General features: G+C 40.0%; 1 protein-coding gene across 1 annotated transcript; it reads right to left on the bottom strand.

Annotated features, from left to right (window-relative positions):
• Positions 1-9,913: 9,913 nt before the first annotated feature.
• Positions 9,914-14,495, bottom strand: LOC123439144 (probable fatty acyl-CoA reductase 4). The gene is made up of 10 exons (XM_045115890.1): positions 14,358-14,495; positions 14,157-14,260; positions 11,742-11,941; positions 11,541-11,641; positions 11,262-11,454; positions 10,993-11,154; positions 10,837-10,918; positions 10,465-10,737; positions 10,251-10,378; positions 9,914-10,134 (listed from the first exon to the last, which is right to left on the bottom strand). The coding sequence occupies exons 1-10, from the start codon at positions 14,482-14,484 to the stop codon at positions 9,975-9,977; spliced, it is 1,530 nt and encodes a 509-aa protein (XP_044971825.1). The 5' UTR covers positions 14,485-14,495; the 3' UTR covers positions 9,914-9,974.
• Positions 14,496-18,242: the final 3,747 nt, after the last annotated feature.

Raw genomic sequence — 18,242 nt, 5'->3', positions numbered from 1 at the left:
ATCCCTTCCTTTGTAGTAGAGTCACCTCAACGCATATATAGCTGCGTGCGTGGCACCCCATGACCTTGAACGCCGGTGCACCCCCGCCCCTATAGCAGCAGCGACCTTGTGCACGCGGGGGTGGTTGGAGTGGGAGAAGATGAATTGAAGAGGGGCGATGGAGAGGAAAAGGAGATCGTGAGGAGGACGATTGAGAGGATGGCAAATGTTAAGGTACGGGAGAGGGAGGAGGGGAAAGCAGTTGTGGGACGCACAAGGCGGCTTACTCCATCACGGATCAGTTGTTGAATTTAAGAGTTTTCCTTGTTTTTTCATCGCAGAAATCTAAGAGTCGGTGTTACTTTATCTATGAGGGTTTGTTTGGTTAATCCCTCCCATAAAGGGATTGGAGTGGATTGAAGGGGATTAAGGCTTTGTTTGGTTACTAGTGATCTACTCCCCTAGTGAAACTAATCCACCCAGTTTTCTTTGCGCCTCCGTGGATTTGGTCCACGAGGTGGAGGCGATTCTCGTGGCACGTGTGGATTGAAGCGGTTTGGACCGGTATTGTTCCCGACGTGAACCAAACCAAACGGACAAAGTATAATCCACATGTAACAGTTCCCTGCCGAGACGGCCCACGTGGATTAGAGCCTGATCCACGTGGTTTAGGATGTAACCAAACAAGGCCTAAGATGAATTTTGACTTGTAGGGGATTTAATCTCTTTCAATCCCCTCCAAACCCCTTTAAATTAAAAAAAACACCAAACAAGGCCTAAAGTGGAACTAGGAGTCAGCGCATGTATTTTTGTTAACTTCAACACACGTATAGTACTTGGACTCTTCCTTCCTTCATTTTTCTTTCTGAATCGGACTCTTTCTTAGTTGGCTGTTTTTTTCTTGAGAATTCAGTTTGCTACCTTACGTTTAGAGGACTCTATCTTAGTTGTCATGTTGTCTCGGACTCATTTTTCAAACAAAAATGCATATACAAGTTAAAACTAGCAAAACGACCTATCCGTTGCAACGGATAAAAAAACATAGTTCTTCAGTGACCATGGCCACATTTTGTTGCATCACTGAGATATACTATATCTCTCATTTTCATGAAATTGTGAATAGTTCCTGAAAATCATAAACATTTTTTTAACTCGTTAACATATTTGAAATCATGAACATTTTTCAAATTCACGAACATTCTCTAAATCGTATTTTTTTGAATTCATGAAAAATATATACTATTTTCATTTTTTAATTGTGAACATTTTAAATAAATATTTATTGAATCGGCACATTTCTAGAATCAACGAACATTTTCCTGGAAATTCATGAAATAATCTTCGTAATCGATGAACATTGTTTGAAATGCATGATATTTTTTGAATGAGTGAACATTTTATGAATCAATAAACTATATTTTAAATTACAAATATTTTTTGAGTCTTTAGAATATTTTTCAATTCACTATCATTTTTTGAATTGGCAAAGTTTTGTTCAATTTCGTTAACAGATTTTACTACGTGAACTTTTAGAAACAAATCATAAACTTTTTTTTTCCTGAAAATCGGATTGAAAAGTTTCGAATTGTTTTTAAATATGTGAAAATTTTATAAAAATCACAAACATTTTCTGAATCTAAAAACATTTATGAACTATTAAACATTTTATTTCAAATTATTTAAAGTAGAAAAAATCAAAAAGTAAAAAACAAAATTTAGGGCCGGCGTACATCGGCCGGCCCTAACAGGCGCGTTATATCATGTCCTAGCGCGCAGAGCATAGTATAGTGTTCCCTGCTGCATGGACGGCCCAGGTCAAAATTCCCCTGTGTGAAAGGCTTTTTATCACTTATAGCGGCAGAGGTGGGTAATATTTTACAACTTTAGGGACAAATTTAATGCAGAAGCATTCTTGTGCCTAGAAACCATTTAGATGAGATAATTTGGTCTCATTCATCTGAAAGATAAAAACAAATACAAAATAGTACTATAGTCGACATGAGTACATACATCTTAAAGTATCACATCCAATGGCTATAGAAGTGAATGCTACATAACTAAAACACAACTAGATGAGTTCTAGCAGAATCGTTATTAGTAGGTAAAGACATAGATGTGTTGAAATTATTGTCTGTGACACGTGATCTGTCAAACTACTTATATGTGATAATATTTTCGTGTAACGCTACATCTTTTAAATCTCAACCGTTAACATCTAAAATTTATGATCGAGATAATTTAATCTATGTGGAAAAAACGTGATGGCTTATTTGTCTCTCGTCTTTATAATTATATAGTAGAACTATTGTGTCGATGATCCAGCTTACTTAACCCATTAAAATTAGTTGAAAATAAAAAAATTGTTTGAAATATTGCGTTAGGCAAGAAAAAAGAGAGCCTTTTTTAGTTACCAACAGTAACTTTTCTACTTCTCCCCTCCGGTTAAACTAAGATGCCGGCTGTAACTAATATATTGCGTGTCTATATGTCGTAATCTATGTCTCTCTCTCTCTCTTAAAAGGAAAATTGGCTATAGCTTTTACTTCTACTTCTTTTGTGTTTTGGAACACTAGCTTATCCCCCTAGCTTTATTGTTCCGGCTGTAATGAACGATATTTCTTTCGTCACAGTTTAGAAGACATGCATGTGTACCTGAATCGTCAATTTGACTTATATAAAATATATTATTTAACATAAAAATTATATCATTAAAAAAATAGACGATCTAGATACATGTGTCGGACTTGTAAACTGGGACGGAGAAAGTATATTGTTATTCAACCATGATGACTTTCCCTCAAAAAAGAAAAAAGAAAATTGGCTATAGCTTTTATGTATTCGCTCCTTTTGGGCTAGAGCAAGATGTGCCATGACAGGTAGCCCATGTTTTTTTTATTTTGCGAGAAATATAGTATAGATGCACATGCTCACGGAAATGCACTTACCCTTTCCTTAGGAATGAAAGCACGCACATCCTATTCCGAGAGACCGAACCAACAAATGTTGACATTGTCAAAATCATCATAGACGACTCGAATCCAGTAAAATGCAAGCAACCTGCCAAGTTTAAAAATGAATTCGGATGGACTTATTTCATCACAAGGAACCTAACCATCTGACTATTTGAGGTCTCCGCATCCGTTCTCGTTTCTCTCTTTCTACAGATTCCTTAATTTCCCAGTTTGAGGAAGTTTATGAAACGAACGTGATTTGTTTGTAGGAACTTCCAATCAAGCTCATCGGACATCTTCCGTGCGGGCACGGTTTTGAGATGGTATGTTCGCATGCCTCTCTACCCCTTGAACACAAATATTATAATTTCCTTTTTAATTTGTTTCACCGAGAACTGAAAGTAGTAGCCAACAAAATCAGGAAAACTAAAACCTATTTTTTTTTTGTTTCGATGATTCCGTTTTACATATTAAAACATGCAACCCAGCAACCAAGCGACTTTGTTATACTTGTACCATCTCCGCGGATGGAAGGTGAATCACATGGACGTGAAGTCAGCATTTCTCAATGGTGACCTCAGTGAGGAAGTGTATGTCTGCCAGCCGTCGGGATTTTTCGCCAGTGAGCACGAGTAGGAGTAGGGCGTGTACAACCTATAGAAGGTCCTTTGTGGACTGCAACAAGTACTGAGAGCTTCGAACACCAAGTTGGACGCAAGCATTGTATCTCTCGTCTTCTCCAGCGGTGCCTTTGAGCATGGCGCGTAACATACATGGCACCGTGAACATGCTGTTGGTCATTGTCATCTATGTCGACGACTTGGTGACTGCCCGGAAAGTGCCCGACAAGGTTCAACGCATCAAGGGAGAGAGGCATCATCTCTTCGTGAATCGTGAGATACCTCAACCCTAAAGCGTTGCTGAAGAGAGGCATCATCATACCTCGGGTTAATCCAATACTACCTCGGCCTAGAGATTAACTAGGAGCATGGTCGCACGACAATCATGGAGGTGGCCTACACCACCAACATGCTCGAGCGACCTCGCATGAAGGATTGCCATGCTATGCACGGTTCGGTGGAGGCACGACTGAAGCTCAATAAGAAAAGCTGAGAAGGCGGTGGACTCTACTCTCTACCCCAACATCATTGGGAGCCTCAGATACCTCATACATACTTGACTTGAAATTGTGTTCGTTGTTAGGTACCTGAGCAGGTTCATGGAAGCGTCGGTAAGTGTTCACCTCAGTGCCATCAGGCACATGCTCCGGCATATCGCGGGTACACTCACACACATATGCTTTTATTGTCTTGGCGACAACGAGACCCTGGTCGGATACAGTGACTCCGACCATGCTGGTGACGTCGACTCCCGATGTACATCGCGGCGGCAACCACAACATGCCAGTGGATATGACTGGCTTGCCTTGTCAGCGAAATGCTAAATCAAGACATAGATCTTACGCTCATCTTCTTTGACAATAAGTGTGTTGGAAATATGCCCTAGAGGCAATAATAAAATGGTTATTATCATATTTCCTTGTTCATGATAATCGTCTATTGTTCATGCTATAATTGTATCAGTAGGAAACAGTAATACATGTGTGAATAAATAGATCACAACGTGTCCCTAGCACGCCTCTAGTTGGCTGGCTCGTTGATCAATAGATGATCATGGTTTCTTGATCATGGACATTAGATGTCATTGATAACGGGATCACATCATTGGGAGAATGATGTGATGGACAAGACCCAATCCTAAGCATAGCACTAGATCGTGTTGTTCGTATGCTAAAGCTTTTCTAATGTCAAGTGTCCTTTCCTTCGACCGTGAGATTGTGCAACTCCCGGATACCGTAGGAGTGCTTTGGGTGTATCAAACGTCACAACGTAACTGGGTGACTATAAAGGTGCACTACGGGTATCTCCAAAAATGTTTGTTGGGTTGGTACAAATCAAGATCGGGATTTGTCACTCCGTGTGACAGAGAGGTATCTCTGGGCCCACTCGGTAGAACATCATCATAATGAGCTCAGTGTGACTAAGTAGTTAGTCAAGGGATGATGTTCTACGGAACGAGTAAAGAGACTTATCGATAACGAGATTGAACAAGGTATAGGTATACCGACGATCGAATCTCGGGCAAGTTCTATACCTACAGACAAGGGGAATTGTATACGGGATTGATTGAATCCTTGACATCGTGGTTCATCCGATGAGATCATCGTGGAACATGTGGGAGCCACCATGGGTATCCAGATCCCGCTAATGGTTATTGGCCGGAGAGTGTCTCGGTCATGTCTGCATGATTCCCGAACCCGTAGGGTCTACACACTTAAGGTTCGATGACGCTAGGGTTATAGGGAATTGTTATACGAGGTTACCGAAGGTTTTTCAAAGTCCTGGATGAGATCCCGAACGTCACGAGGACCTCCGAATGGTCCGGAGGTAAAGATTGATATATAGGATGGATGGGTTTGGACGCCGGAAATGTTTCGGGCACCACCGGCAAAGTGCCGGGACCACCGGAAGGGTTTCGGAGGAACACCGGGAGGGGCCACAAGCCCCGGAAGGCCACATGGGCTAAGTGCGGGAGGGAACCAACCCCTAGGTGGGCTGGTGCGCCCCCCACACTCAGCCGAGGCGTACCAGAGAGGGAGGGAGGGGAAACCCTAGGCGCTGGTGGGCCTAAGCCCCACCTAGAGGTGCGCCACCCCCACTCCTCCCTCGCCGTCGCCCCCCTCTCCCATCTAGGGCTACCGCCCCCCTCAAGGGGGAAACCCTAAAGGGGGCGCCACCCCTCCCTTCCCCCTATATATAGTGGGGTTTTTTGGCCTTTGGAGATACAATTTTCCATCTCTCTCTCGACGCAGCCCTGCTCTTCTTCTTCCTCCTCTCCCACGGTGCTTGGCGAAGCCCTGCCGGGAGACCTCGTCTCTCCATCGACACCAGGCCGTCGTGCTGCCGGAGATCTTCCCCAACCTCTCCGTCCTCCTTGCTGGATCAAGGTGCGAGAGACGTCACCGGGCTGCACGTGTGTTGAACGCGGAGGTGCCGTGGTTCGACACTAGATCGGAATCACACCGCGATCTGAATCGCCGCGAGTACAACCCCATCAACCGCGTTCCAGCAACGCTTCCGCTTAGCGATCTTCAAAGGTATGAAGATGCACTCACCCCTCTCTCGTTGCTAGTCTCTCCATAGGAAGATCTGAATATGGCGTAGGAAAATTTTGAATTTATGCTACGTTACCCAACAAAGTGAGTGATCTTTCTCTGCAAGAATCAAATGCTCCGCGACAGGAGAAAACACATTGATCTTCGCTATCACTTCATACGTAACTGCTTCGAGATGGCATGGTGAATGTGGAGTTCATCAGGACTGGCGAGCAGAAGGCCAACATCCCGACAAAGGCTGTTGGCCGCGCTCGCTTCCAGAAGCTGTGTGACAAGACCGGGATCGTCAATGTCCAACCCCGTTGATAGGGTTGGGGGGGGGGGGGGTCTTGGGTTCAACCCCATCTTATGGTTTTTAATTCCAGTTTAGGTAAAATTTCAGCACCAACCAAAATCATTGAAATTCAGTAATTTTAGTATACATTTCGGCCAAAGGACCGAAATATTTACTTGAATTTGATAAAATATTTGAAATTTTCGAAAAATATTTGATTTCTAGTGTACTACTGAAATTGTTGAAATATTTTGATCGAAACGTAATATTTCAATGTTTACTGAAATTAATGAAATTCAGTGAATTTAATTGAAATCTCACTGAAAGTGGAAACCATGCCCCATCTCCCAGGAAGGTTTCCCCGCCAAGGGCAGCCCTGGCGAAGGTTGGCTCGGCAAGCCCATGTGTCAGACTGCATATGGGGCAGCCCGTACCGCACACTTGTGTCATACATAATGACACAAGCGGCATGATGTGCACATTGGTGTTTAACAACTCCATGTCGTTTGTATAGCAGTGGACACGAGAATTGCGAGACACATAAGTATAGGAGTTTCTGCACTTTTTTGGGTTATATGAAACTGTAGGAATGATGTGGTTTTTAACAGACATATCAATACACATTTTTTACAGGTACTACATAGAGCTGCGGCATTGATCTGTACGTGGCCATTACTCACTCCTGCGAAAACCAGGGAGCCTTTGGTTACTGGGTCTATCCGATGAGAGATGGTAGCGCGGGATATCTATCGCCGATTTGGATGGCAGTCCAGTAATATGATAGATGGTCAGGCATCTAGGCCTATTTTGTTGGTTGTGGCGCCTTTCATCTTACTTTTGATTATTATGTGGAACCGCGGATTGTTTGTTACCTTTTCTAAATATAAAGGGGTCGTATGCATCGTGCTGATGCAGAAGCCGGAGGCATTCCTCCTTTTCTAAAAAACAACAACAACTCCATGTTGTGTCATGGAATGGTTTTGTCTAGGTAGTAGGTAGTCCTATATGCATTATTTTTTAAGTGCTTTGTACACCATATATAAGCAATGGAACGCCTCAATGTGGAGTTACGAACCAAGCAGAATATCGCATTCACTTCGTCCCAACCTTTCTCTGCCTCTTCCACCACTCTCCCTTTCCGGGAAGAGCTCCGTCCGCCAGTGAAAAGATCGGGTTTGGGCTAACAGCTCGCAGACGAATGACGCGAATAGAGAAGTAGCTCGCGATATCACATCGTAATGATGGGCCGCAGGCACCCGAACGTCGGTTGGTGGGCGTAGCATTGCTGGAGGACGCCGATCTCATCTACGCTCGTAATATAAGAAAAAAAAGATAAATACATCACGAGTGCCATAACTTATTCAAAGCGATTACTTTGGTTTCTAAGCTTGTACTCCCTCTGTAAACTAATATAAGAGTGATTAGATTACTAAAGTAGTGTTCTAAATGCTCTTATATTAGTTTACGGAGGGAGTAAAATACATGAACCTAATGCCGTCACTTGTCCCTCAGTCTGTACTCATGACTGTGATGATTGTTTTAGAAAAAAAAACTCTATATTTAAATAAATTTTGAAAAAGGCCCACACATTTTATCTAAATTTGTCAAACTGCATTAATACCACATGTCACGTCTGGGCCCCGCATGCCAGCATGTGGGATGAAATATTAGTAAGGAAAAAATGGTGGCAAGATTCGAACCTAGCAAATGGTCGCACAATCTACACACATGTTATAACCACTACGACCAGAATAGTTGTTCATAATAGATATTAAAAATATATTAAGAAATTCTCACATTTCAAAAAGAGAGAGCTATTCAACATATTACCTGGCATATACTTTAAAACTGTTAGTGCATTTTTAAAAATTAACCCGGAAAACTCTCACACGTATTAATAAATTGTAAACGTGTTTCCAAAAAGTGTATGTAATGCATTCCAAAAAATACAACATCTATTTCATACAATTTTCAGCATGTATTAAAATTTATTGTGTAAAATTATTATTATATCTCTACAAATATATTTTAATGCATTTACACAATATATTGTTTGTACACAATAATTTTTAGTACACACTGAACAGTTTTCAAAATACAATGTTGTTAGTTTTTAATAATTATTATGTATTCTAAAAATACAATTAAGATACACAATAATTGTGTTTGGCTGTGGTCCTGAACGAAGATATAATTTTTTTATAAAATACATTGAACTATTTAAATCGACATAACTCTTCAAACCACACAACAATAAATATAGAAAATTGATTTAAATGGACAATAATCACATACTAATAATTATTGTATTTATATACGGGAAGATTTATATGTAATAGTAAACAAAAAGTAACTTAGAGAAAACAGAATGGAAATTGTAGAGCGATATGTTGACTATATAAATTTCTAGCTAACTGTGTACATAAAGTACTTACTATTAGTCCGCGTGGCTAGCGTGTGTGCTATTTAACCTGATGATATCATATTGCTATCCATTCAATGGCGTATTCTATTCATCTAAACAACAACGACGCATTTTATTTTTCCGCTGTTATTAGCATACAGAGCAAGGACTTATTTATAACGTTTAACTAAACCTTGGACGGTCTTCTGCAAAAAAAAGAACTTCATGCATTTCACTCACATTTACACCCACTAACATGTGGGCCAGCCATCAACCGTCACACCACACGGACAACACATGCAACGGTATACATGTCGAGACACCGTATATGCACCATGCAGACAAGTTATATCACCGGTTTTATGTATTTTGCAAGTTTAGGCACTAAACTAACCGTAATAGACAAGTTAAGGCACCCGTGATGTATTTAATTCTAAGAAAAAGGAGGGTAAGCGACTTCGACGATCGTAACGGCAGCAAAATGAGGATGGAAATAGTGTTAGTGAATGAGAGGAAGTTGGATTAGAAGGACCAGGGAATATTAATGTGGGGGTGGGGGGGGGGGGGGGCAGGAAACTGACCATGTGGTGCACACGAATGGAGGGTAGAATGTGGTCCGCTCGTAGGAAAGGGAACAAAGATAGAGAAGTAGAGGGGAGAGATATATGGAAATATAAGTAGAGAAAGGATGCATACGGAAGACCATGTCACCTGCTAGTTTGATTTGTATATGAAAAATTTAGCTAAACAACTAGAGAACCTCACAAGGGACCATAGTACATCATCTTCTTTCATAAAAATGACATGGGCAAGTCTATTGGATTACCATCGAGCTCCATGAGTCCACACGAACATGCAAGTTTGTTGCTTCCTTATTTTCCCCTCGACGGATTACGTACACCACTGCCTCTCAAAGTTATCTTTTGTCTTGCACCAAACGCTTAACACCTTCAACTAAGTGGGCATATGATGCCGACACACCTCCTTTTTCATAAAAGAGGTTGGCATATGCTTATTTATTATTCTCTTTTCCGGTAAATACTATCACTATTTCCATGAGGTAAATTGGCGATCATGCTTTGCAGAGATGGATAATGAAGGTAGTACAATACATGTGCATTGGAGGTGCATCAAAGGCCTAGTACAATTATTGTATTTCCATGACTAGTGATTCGCTGGAAATTTGGCTAGTTAAACACAATATTTGAGCACACCGGGGATGTGAACACCATAGAAATAATCAACCCAGTGGATGGACTTGGGATCAAAATCAAAGGAATAGGCTCCATTGTTAATTTGACCATCCCTGTTCATTGCCATCCTTAGCCTCTCCAAGTTTGTGTCATCAAAGCTTCATAAGATTGATAAAATCAAGTCAAACAGACATGCTAACATGATCGATTGACACGCCATGTAATTGCCAAACTAAACCAAAAGAACATATTGACAAGTTTTTAAGTTGTTTACCACCCTTTGAACAAGGCGAGTGGTGCGTAGAGCTCGATCGTGTGCATGAGGAATCTATATTTTCTATTGAGCTCATTGTAGCGCCGTGAGAAAACACCACAGAACGCAATACTCACTAGGCGAAGCATCTGTTCAATTGATTGTAGGAAAAGCACAACACATTCATTTCATTCTGGTGTCATCTAGGAATTCAATGTCCAAATGGTGAACTAACCTCGAGGGGAATCTCATACTTGATGGTTGTGTACAGTCTCAACCGTGCAAGCGTGCTAAAGATTCGCATCTTCTTTAGCTGGACATGCTCTCCGTTCCTCCCCTTGCATGGCGGATTCTCAAGGAAGTAATGGTGCATTGAGTCTATGACGAGGGCTGAGGTTGTTGGGTTGCGTACCGACGAAGTTACATGGTAGATGATCCAAGCGTGTTGGTCCTCTGAGTGTGCTGCCATGGCAGCCATCATAGCGTTCACCACCATATCCCCTGGAATCTGTCCGAATAAACAACCACAACCACACCACGTATATGTTACATGGTTCCTTAATGAAGTTTCATTCCAATTTGGCTTCCTAGTTGTGAACAAACTCACCATATCAAGTGTTAAATCAAGGTTGGTTATGAAGAATGGCAGGGTTTGCTTTGCGTGACCCATGATCACAGTGTCGACCGTCCTGTGAACATAAAAATCCTTAGTAGTCATTGGATGCTGTTGTGGAGGATAAAAAATGGTTTTTGAATTTTGCACCTGATTCCTTCGATCCATCCGGGCAATGGCTCTTTCATTGTACTGGTTATGATGCTCGGGCGGATGATGACCACCGGAAAGTCCCCTCGCAGGAGCCCCATCATCATCTCCCCCATTGCCTTAGTGAAGAGATAGGTGTTTGACCACCCAAAATTCCGTGCCCTTCATTCATTGGTGCATAAGCATGTAGAAAATACACCAGTGGCAGAGAAGAGTACAAATGCATAAGTTATATAACTTTTTTTCTGTTCGGTTTTTTTATGTCTAACCTCTTGAGGCCAAGCTCCTTCATGGTTTTCCTCTCAGCTTTCTCCATGGAATTACTAGCCCTTAGTTCTCTCTTGCTATCTTTGATCAAATTTAGCTCAAATTCGATGTCCAAATGTGTGCCCACCCTTAGTGTCTCACCCATCAAGAATGTCCTCTCGGTTATTAGTCCCTCTTTTTCACCAGCTACATATGCTGTTCAATTCATATGGATATCACTTAATGAGTTAAAGTTTAGAATTGTGTGTTACCGCAAATGCAAGGATTTTATTGGTCCCCACCAGTTGAAACATGAAGCAACATCTTAAGCTTAGTACACTTCTTTGCAAATACGCATATGTGCTTCACTCCCAAGACATTTGTGTTGAAAGCCACATCATATCTGAAAAATCAGCATCACATTTTGACCCGTTATTTCAGTCGCATGTATGCAATTATTGTAACATTATGCTAGTAATATGTGACCACGAAACACTTCGAACCTTTCAGAGAAGTTCGTAGTGGCAGCTCCATTGATGATAACGTCTATGTCATTGGACACTTCTCTCAGCTTGATAATGTCTATTCCAAAGTTCTCATGCACGACATCTCCCACCAAAGGACATATCTTTTCTTCGACAAAACTATGAAACTCCACACCATGTTTATCTTTCAAAACTTGAAATATTTCCTTCGCCATGATCTGAAAATACCACAATATCGTTTGTATATTACTATTAGTTAATGTACTAAGCATTTATATGGTTACTCTCTCAGGACCAGGCGTATTTTCTTGGGGTTAAATGCTACTAATGAAGTTGCAGGCATACTGGGTTAAGAAAATCTGCATAGCTGTGCTAAAAACAAAGTTAACATTACTTTATTTATTTATTTATTTGCTAAGGGAATAATGTAATAGATAATAGATTGTTTGTAGAATAGTTTCCCTCAGTGAGGAAGTCCTAGCATTTTATTAGTCCCAAAATTGATGATCTCGATAAGATCATTGAGGTGAGGTCACTATGTAATCAAAAGATTGAGTAACAATGCCAATTAACATAAGTAGATTGTCAATCTCTTGGATGAGGAAGATATTTAAATGGTGGCAATGCTCGAAGACACAATTTGTGATTCAAGGATACAACAATACCAAATAATTTCATATGCTGGTCAATGACAATGATGACGGTCCACTTCAATATTTCGCAACAAACTTTTAAAATGATCCTTTTCGACCATTATCTAAGAACAATTCTGTTGTATGAGTCCATAACAGATGACATCCCTCAAGTATCATAGGTGGAAAACTGAAGTTTTAACCGCTTTATTTTCTGAAGAGAAAATTTGAGATGCGGTGTTTCAGATGGAACACAATAATGCTCTGCACCGAATGCTTTCCACCTGAGTATTCTTAATGTTTATGGTACGTGATCAAGGTGGATTTGTTATAGTTGAAAACTAGGGTTGCTAAGTGGAATGTGTTGCGTCATCTAAAAGGCCAGGGTGGTTTAGGTATTTGGGATGATAAAAACATTGCAATTCGGTAAATGACTATATAAACTCCTTACTGAGAAGACTAGGGCATGGCTCGTGATCATTCGTAAGAAGTATGTGGGATCCAAAGACATCTCTTAGCTTCATTGGAAACCAGCCGATTCCCATTTTTGGTGTGTCTTAATGAAGAGCAAGAACTTAATTTTTCAATTGGGCACTTTCTCAATGAGGGATGGTGCCAAGTTAAATTCCAGGAAGATACCTGGCTGGGGACCACTCCCCTAAAGGTGCAATACCCAATACTGTATTTAATCGATTGCCATTATTTTTTAACAATTTCACAAGTGTTGGGTCAGGTCGAGCATGCTGTTTCTCTCCTAGGGGTTTATTGCCTCGACTTGCAGCATGAAATGATTTTCTCCCACGTTTTTAGCCCCTCTAGCCGTCGAATGAACCCAACATTTAGCTTACACCAGTACTAAAAGTTCTGCGTCAAGTCTTTATATGTAGCGATTACTGACAATGGTGTCCCTATAGAAAACAAAAAGGTGTGCTAGCTTAGAATACCTCTTCGAATGAAGATATTCCTCTTGTTCCTACAACGGGGTGTGGTCTTACTAGCTAGTGACAACCTTGCACACCATAATTAGTGGGTAGCAAGTGTTATATATTTTTGCAACATGAATCTGTAGAACACCTATTACTTGAGTTCGGTTTTGCTCGTGTGGTGTAGTCCGTTATTCATGTAGCTTAAAATATTTACCCCAACTCCCTCCCCGGTAGTATGTGTAGTATGTTTGAAAGTTGGTTGATGGGTACTGGTAAATGGTTTTTGCTCATGTATCCTACCGGGAGCGGCAACCTTATGTTCAACTCTTGGCTTTCTAAGAATTGTGTAGTTTAAAGAAAGTGTGTTTCAACTCATGTGCAGATTATTCATGCACGTACACAGTGGCTGCGCACTTAGTATACCTGTGGAGGCTAGAGGCTAGGGGACCTTTTTACGATAGTGTCTAACTAGTTGGAGCATATATGCATATTGGGATGTTTTCTCCATCATTTATGGCGGTGTAGTTTTCTGATGGGACATCCCCCATCTTAGAAAGTTTTCTTTATTAACTTATTTTGTAACACAATGTCTTTTTGGACGTGTGGTTTATGTTTATCTTGTGATGCAGATGTCCGGCGTTCAGTCAATGTGGTTGTGTCAACTATATAAAATAATTAAATGGAAAATTATTTTATTGGAGGAGATAATTTTCATGGATTCTGTGTTTATGATTGCACATATAACGATAGATAGACTATAAACAAATGATGGGAGAAGGTTAGCAAACAAATGAGAACATATTGTCAAAAACACATTGGCATAGATGTCAATAAAATACTTTTAGGAAAAGGATAACTATAAACAAATAGCCCACCTCATTCTGAATTCGAAACTTTGCGGATTCGACATCAGAGGCCCGAATCAGAAGAAAGAGCTTCTTGACGTCAGGCTGAACCCTCAATATCTTCTCCACGAGCACTACCCAGAAATCAGAGAAGAAACACCAATATATAAGACTCCACTCTTTATTACAAAAATGACTTTTAGATATGATCAGCACGCATGGCACATATACCTTTTCCTAAGAACCCCGTTGAACCAGTGATGAGGATGCTCTTGTCCTTGAAATATCCTACAACCCTATCCACATCCATTTCACTCATCATCATGGTCGTCGACTTTTGTGTGTCTCGAGAGAACATTGGGTTTTATAGAAAGAACCACCATGGTTTTCAAGAGTATATGGCAATGCATTAGGGTGGGGAGGAGGTTTGCTTTTAAAGGACAACTGGAAAAAGGCAAAAACATGTTCCATGTGTTGAAGATACATGCCAAGCTATTACTTTTATTTCTGGTCGTTATCATGCAAGAGGACTAAGTACTAGAGTCATTTTGTTAAGTTATATTAAAAAATATCAATATAAAAATATATTCTTACACATTTTCAAGTCTCAAGTGTTACCGAACCTAACATTTCTTCCATAGCTTTCGCAAGAGTCTAGTTTTTGCTAGTTGTCATGCTCGCCCTGCTCTTAGCTAGCTACCTTGAACCAAAGGCACTTCGGGTTTATAGGGATTTCCCTCACCAGAAGGGTTTGAGTAGTTGCTTCTAAGACAATGTACAGTGCAAAGTGGTTAGATATATGTTTGTAAAAACAAGCGGTTTTTGTAAGTAGACGTTGGCATAAGAAGACGAGCAACAACACTTATTTAGTTGATTAAATAATATAGATCTAGTTAGAGTACTGGCAGGATAGTGGTAAGGGCTTGGTAACCCAACTGAATTTCATGAGATTTCTCACTGTTGGATACCTTTTTTCAGTAAGAGAAGATTTTTAGAGAAAAAATTTGATCTTCCACTACGATGATCAATATAGGTAAAGATAAAGTAATCCAGAATTTATGTAACTATACATTGCATGGGAAACATCGTAAAATGTTCTATTGTACAAACTTTATGAGGTTTCCTTCAGAATATAGTGGTTCATGTACTGCCTTTGAGAACTTCACCGCTAGGGCCTGGGATCTGCCCAAGCAGACATAACAGACATTAACTGATTTTAAAAAAAATTGTGAAAAGGCTCCTCATGTCGATGCATCTTTCGGTACATGCATATTATGGTAGAATAACTTTGATTTTAAAGATTAACTAGCCAAGTATTTATAGGGAGAGGGGATGATTTGTATAGAATAAATACAACAAGGCGGCAAGGTGGGGCATGTGTTGAAGGAAATCTCAGTGCCAATTGCTTGATTTTTCGATAAAGAATAATAATAGAGAAGATTTGAATTACATAGGGCCTCTGCAAAAACATGGTATCAAGAGCTAGTGAAAACACAAAGGACCATAACCAAATTATTATGAATAAATGAACGATCTATAGTGATCCACGACAAACGCCACCATCGACCAACCCTTCACAGTGCGGAGTGCGACCATGGTTCTCCAAAAAAGTAACACCTCTACGAGGAGAACGACGCACGAATGCGGTTGATGCTGAATCCAACCACCTAATGCCAGATCATGTGTTTTCATCCAGAAAATCAACTTCTAGGGTACCACAAACAATGTCTTCAACATGGCCATATATGAGAAATCTAAGGCCCGGTGTAAATAAAATTAGGCCCGATGTATAAAACCTGCTAATTGCGAAAAAGTGATTTTGCATATATTATATCGCATGTAGTCCTAGAGACAACATGCTAAAAGAGAGTACCGATGGTTAGTGAGTAAACAAAAGTGTTAGTGGAGCGTGAACAAACGCTTTATTCAAAGATGGATGTAAACCGACAAAGTTCACATTTCATTGTTTTAAAATAGTTGCCATTGTCTCGTGCAACGCAATCTTCTCATATATTAGGTAAGTGACGAGCGAAAGATCCATATGCGTGACTTGAGCATAATATCGCAATGAGAGAAAGGTATTATGTTATGATCCGAATTCAAGTATAAAGATAAAGGAAACTTATGACGAGTGGCACGTCTCCGGGACAGGATAAGTTGATTAGTTCTATATCCCGGCGTTTGTACCCACTTCCAATACAGTGAAATCCGTTGGCTGGTGTCCGTGGTTTTTCCCCTTCGCCTTGGACGAGTTTTCCATGTTAAAATCTCGTGGCTTCCTATGTTGATTTCGTTCTCCGTCATTTGATTTCTGTTTCATATGTCTGACAAAAGGCATCTTAGAACTCTGAATTATTGTATGTTTCCATTAGAAAGTGTCATCTTTTTAGCTTTCTTGGTTACTACTTGCCTTTTCCATAAAATATATGTCGCTTACGAAGCACACATGTAAACTTCTCTATTTTTGACCGCTAAGTACTAATAATAGTTTTAATTACAGAAAAGGTATTTCATAATTTATTCAGTCAAAGTTGGCAATGAAATTTTGGTTGTAGTTTTGGAGACTGTAAAATCATCATAATTTGTCTTCTCACTATGCTAATGCTCCAATTAGCTCTAGTAAATATAATGCACACATAAACTCCAATTAACCATATAACTACTTGATTAAAAAAATTGAGAACCCCGGGGCTTGTGCAGGTGCACACCCTGCACATGCTTCCATTACAGGCCTGCCTTCAATGGGGAACGGTACAAAAATACCATCATCATTGTCAGGTCAAAACACTAAAGATAAGAACTATAAGATCTTCATCCTTGAGCTCAGAGACCGGACACTCAAGAAAGTATAGTGAGGACAAAATGAGGAACGGAGTCAGCATTGAACGGTACACAATGAAGTGGCAATTGCTTACTGGCCAACTAAAACACAATTGTACAGTGTAATTATCATGCAAGAGGACAAAGTATACTAGAGAAATCTTGAAAACGATCATGCATGAGCAGCTGTTTGATTAATACAGCATGTAGTACACAAGTATGCGTGCTCTCGTTTCTTCTTAAATGCTGACTCCGGATACTAGCATCCTGGAGCTCGTTTTTTCCCTTCTTTTTTTGAAGTATGCGTGCAACCACTAGGGAGGTCTTGCAAATGCACACGGAGTTCACGGTTTTCATCACTCGTCACTTTTTTTTTTACAACAAATGTTAATTATTTCTTCCTATATTCCCTGCGTATATTTTTAATCTTTTCGAAAAAAGGTTGCTTACATGGGCTGAGTTCGGTCTTCATTGCTCTTCACTGCACGTAGATATCCACGCCTATACATACATATTGTCTTGTCTCACCCCGCTTAGGCTAGTCATAGTGATGAGTAACTTAGACTAGTGTCATGCATATCACACTAGTCTATATTTGGCTGGCCATAGTGGTGTTATCTTAACCGGTATCATGCACTCGAAAATAACAAACATGTTGATGTGACAGAGAATTAAAGAAGAGAGAGGGGGTTAGAATAACATACATAGATAATGTATCATGTTAAATTTTATGCTATTTTGTGTCATGCATGACAATAAATAAGATCATATATAACGAAAATCCAAGTCTATTCCCAGGCTCATCTGCTCCCACTGACGAAAAAAATAAAAACAAATAGTAAAGAAAATTCAAAAACATCCAAATTGTTTTTGTGTGGTAGATATTTTGATGCGTAAGGTCCTCCCCAAATTTCAAACTATTTGAACATCTGAGCAGCTCTCGACAAAAAAGACAAATCAGGTCAGATCAGCCCGTGAACAGTAAACCTTTTTTATAGATCTCGATTTGTGTTTTTTGCTAAGAGTTGCTCAGATGTCTAAACAAATTAAAATTTGGAGAGTTCCTCATGCATCAAATTATCTACCACACAAAAAACTTTAGATTTTTTTTGAATTTTCTAGTATTTTTTTTTTCGTGAGCGTGGGTGCAAATGAGAACGAGAGCAGAAACGTCGCTCTTCATATATAATAACTACTCTATGATATTATGCACTATAAAGGTAGTACCATACACTAGTATCATATGCATGATATATACTAGTATAAGATACTCCTCACTATGAGTAGCTACCTTCA

Source organism: Hordeum vulgare, chromosome 3H, assembly GCF_904849725.1.
Source record: "Hordeum vulgare subsp. vulgare chromosome 3H, MorexV3_pseudomolecules_assembly, whole genome shotgun sequence".
NCBI lineage: Eukaryota > Viridiplantae > Streptophyta > Magnoliopsida > Poales > Poaceae > Hordeum > Hordeum vulgare.
Note: the sequence above shows the minus strand (reverse complement) of the source record. Positions and strands in the feature narration are given on the sequence as shown.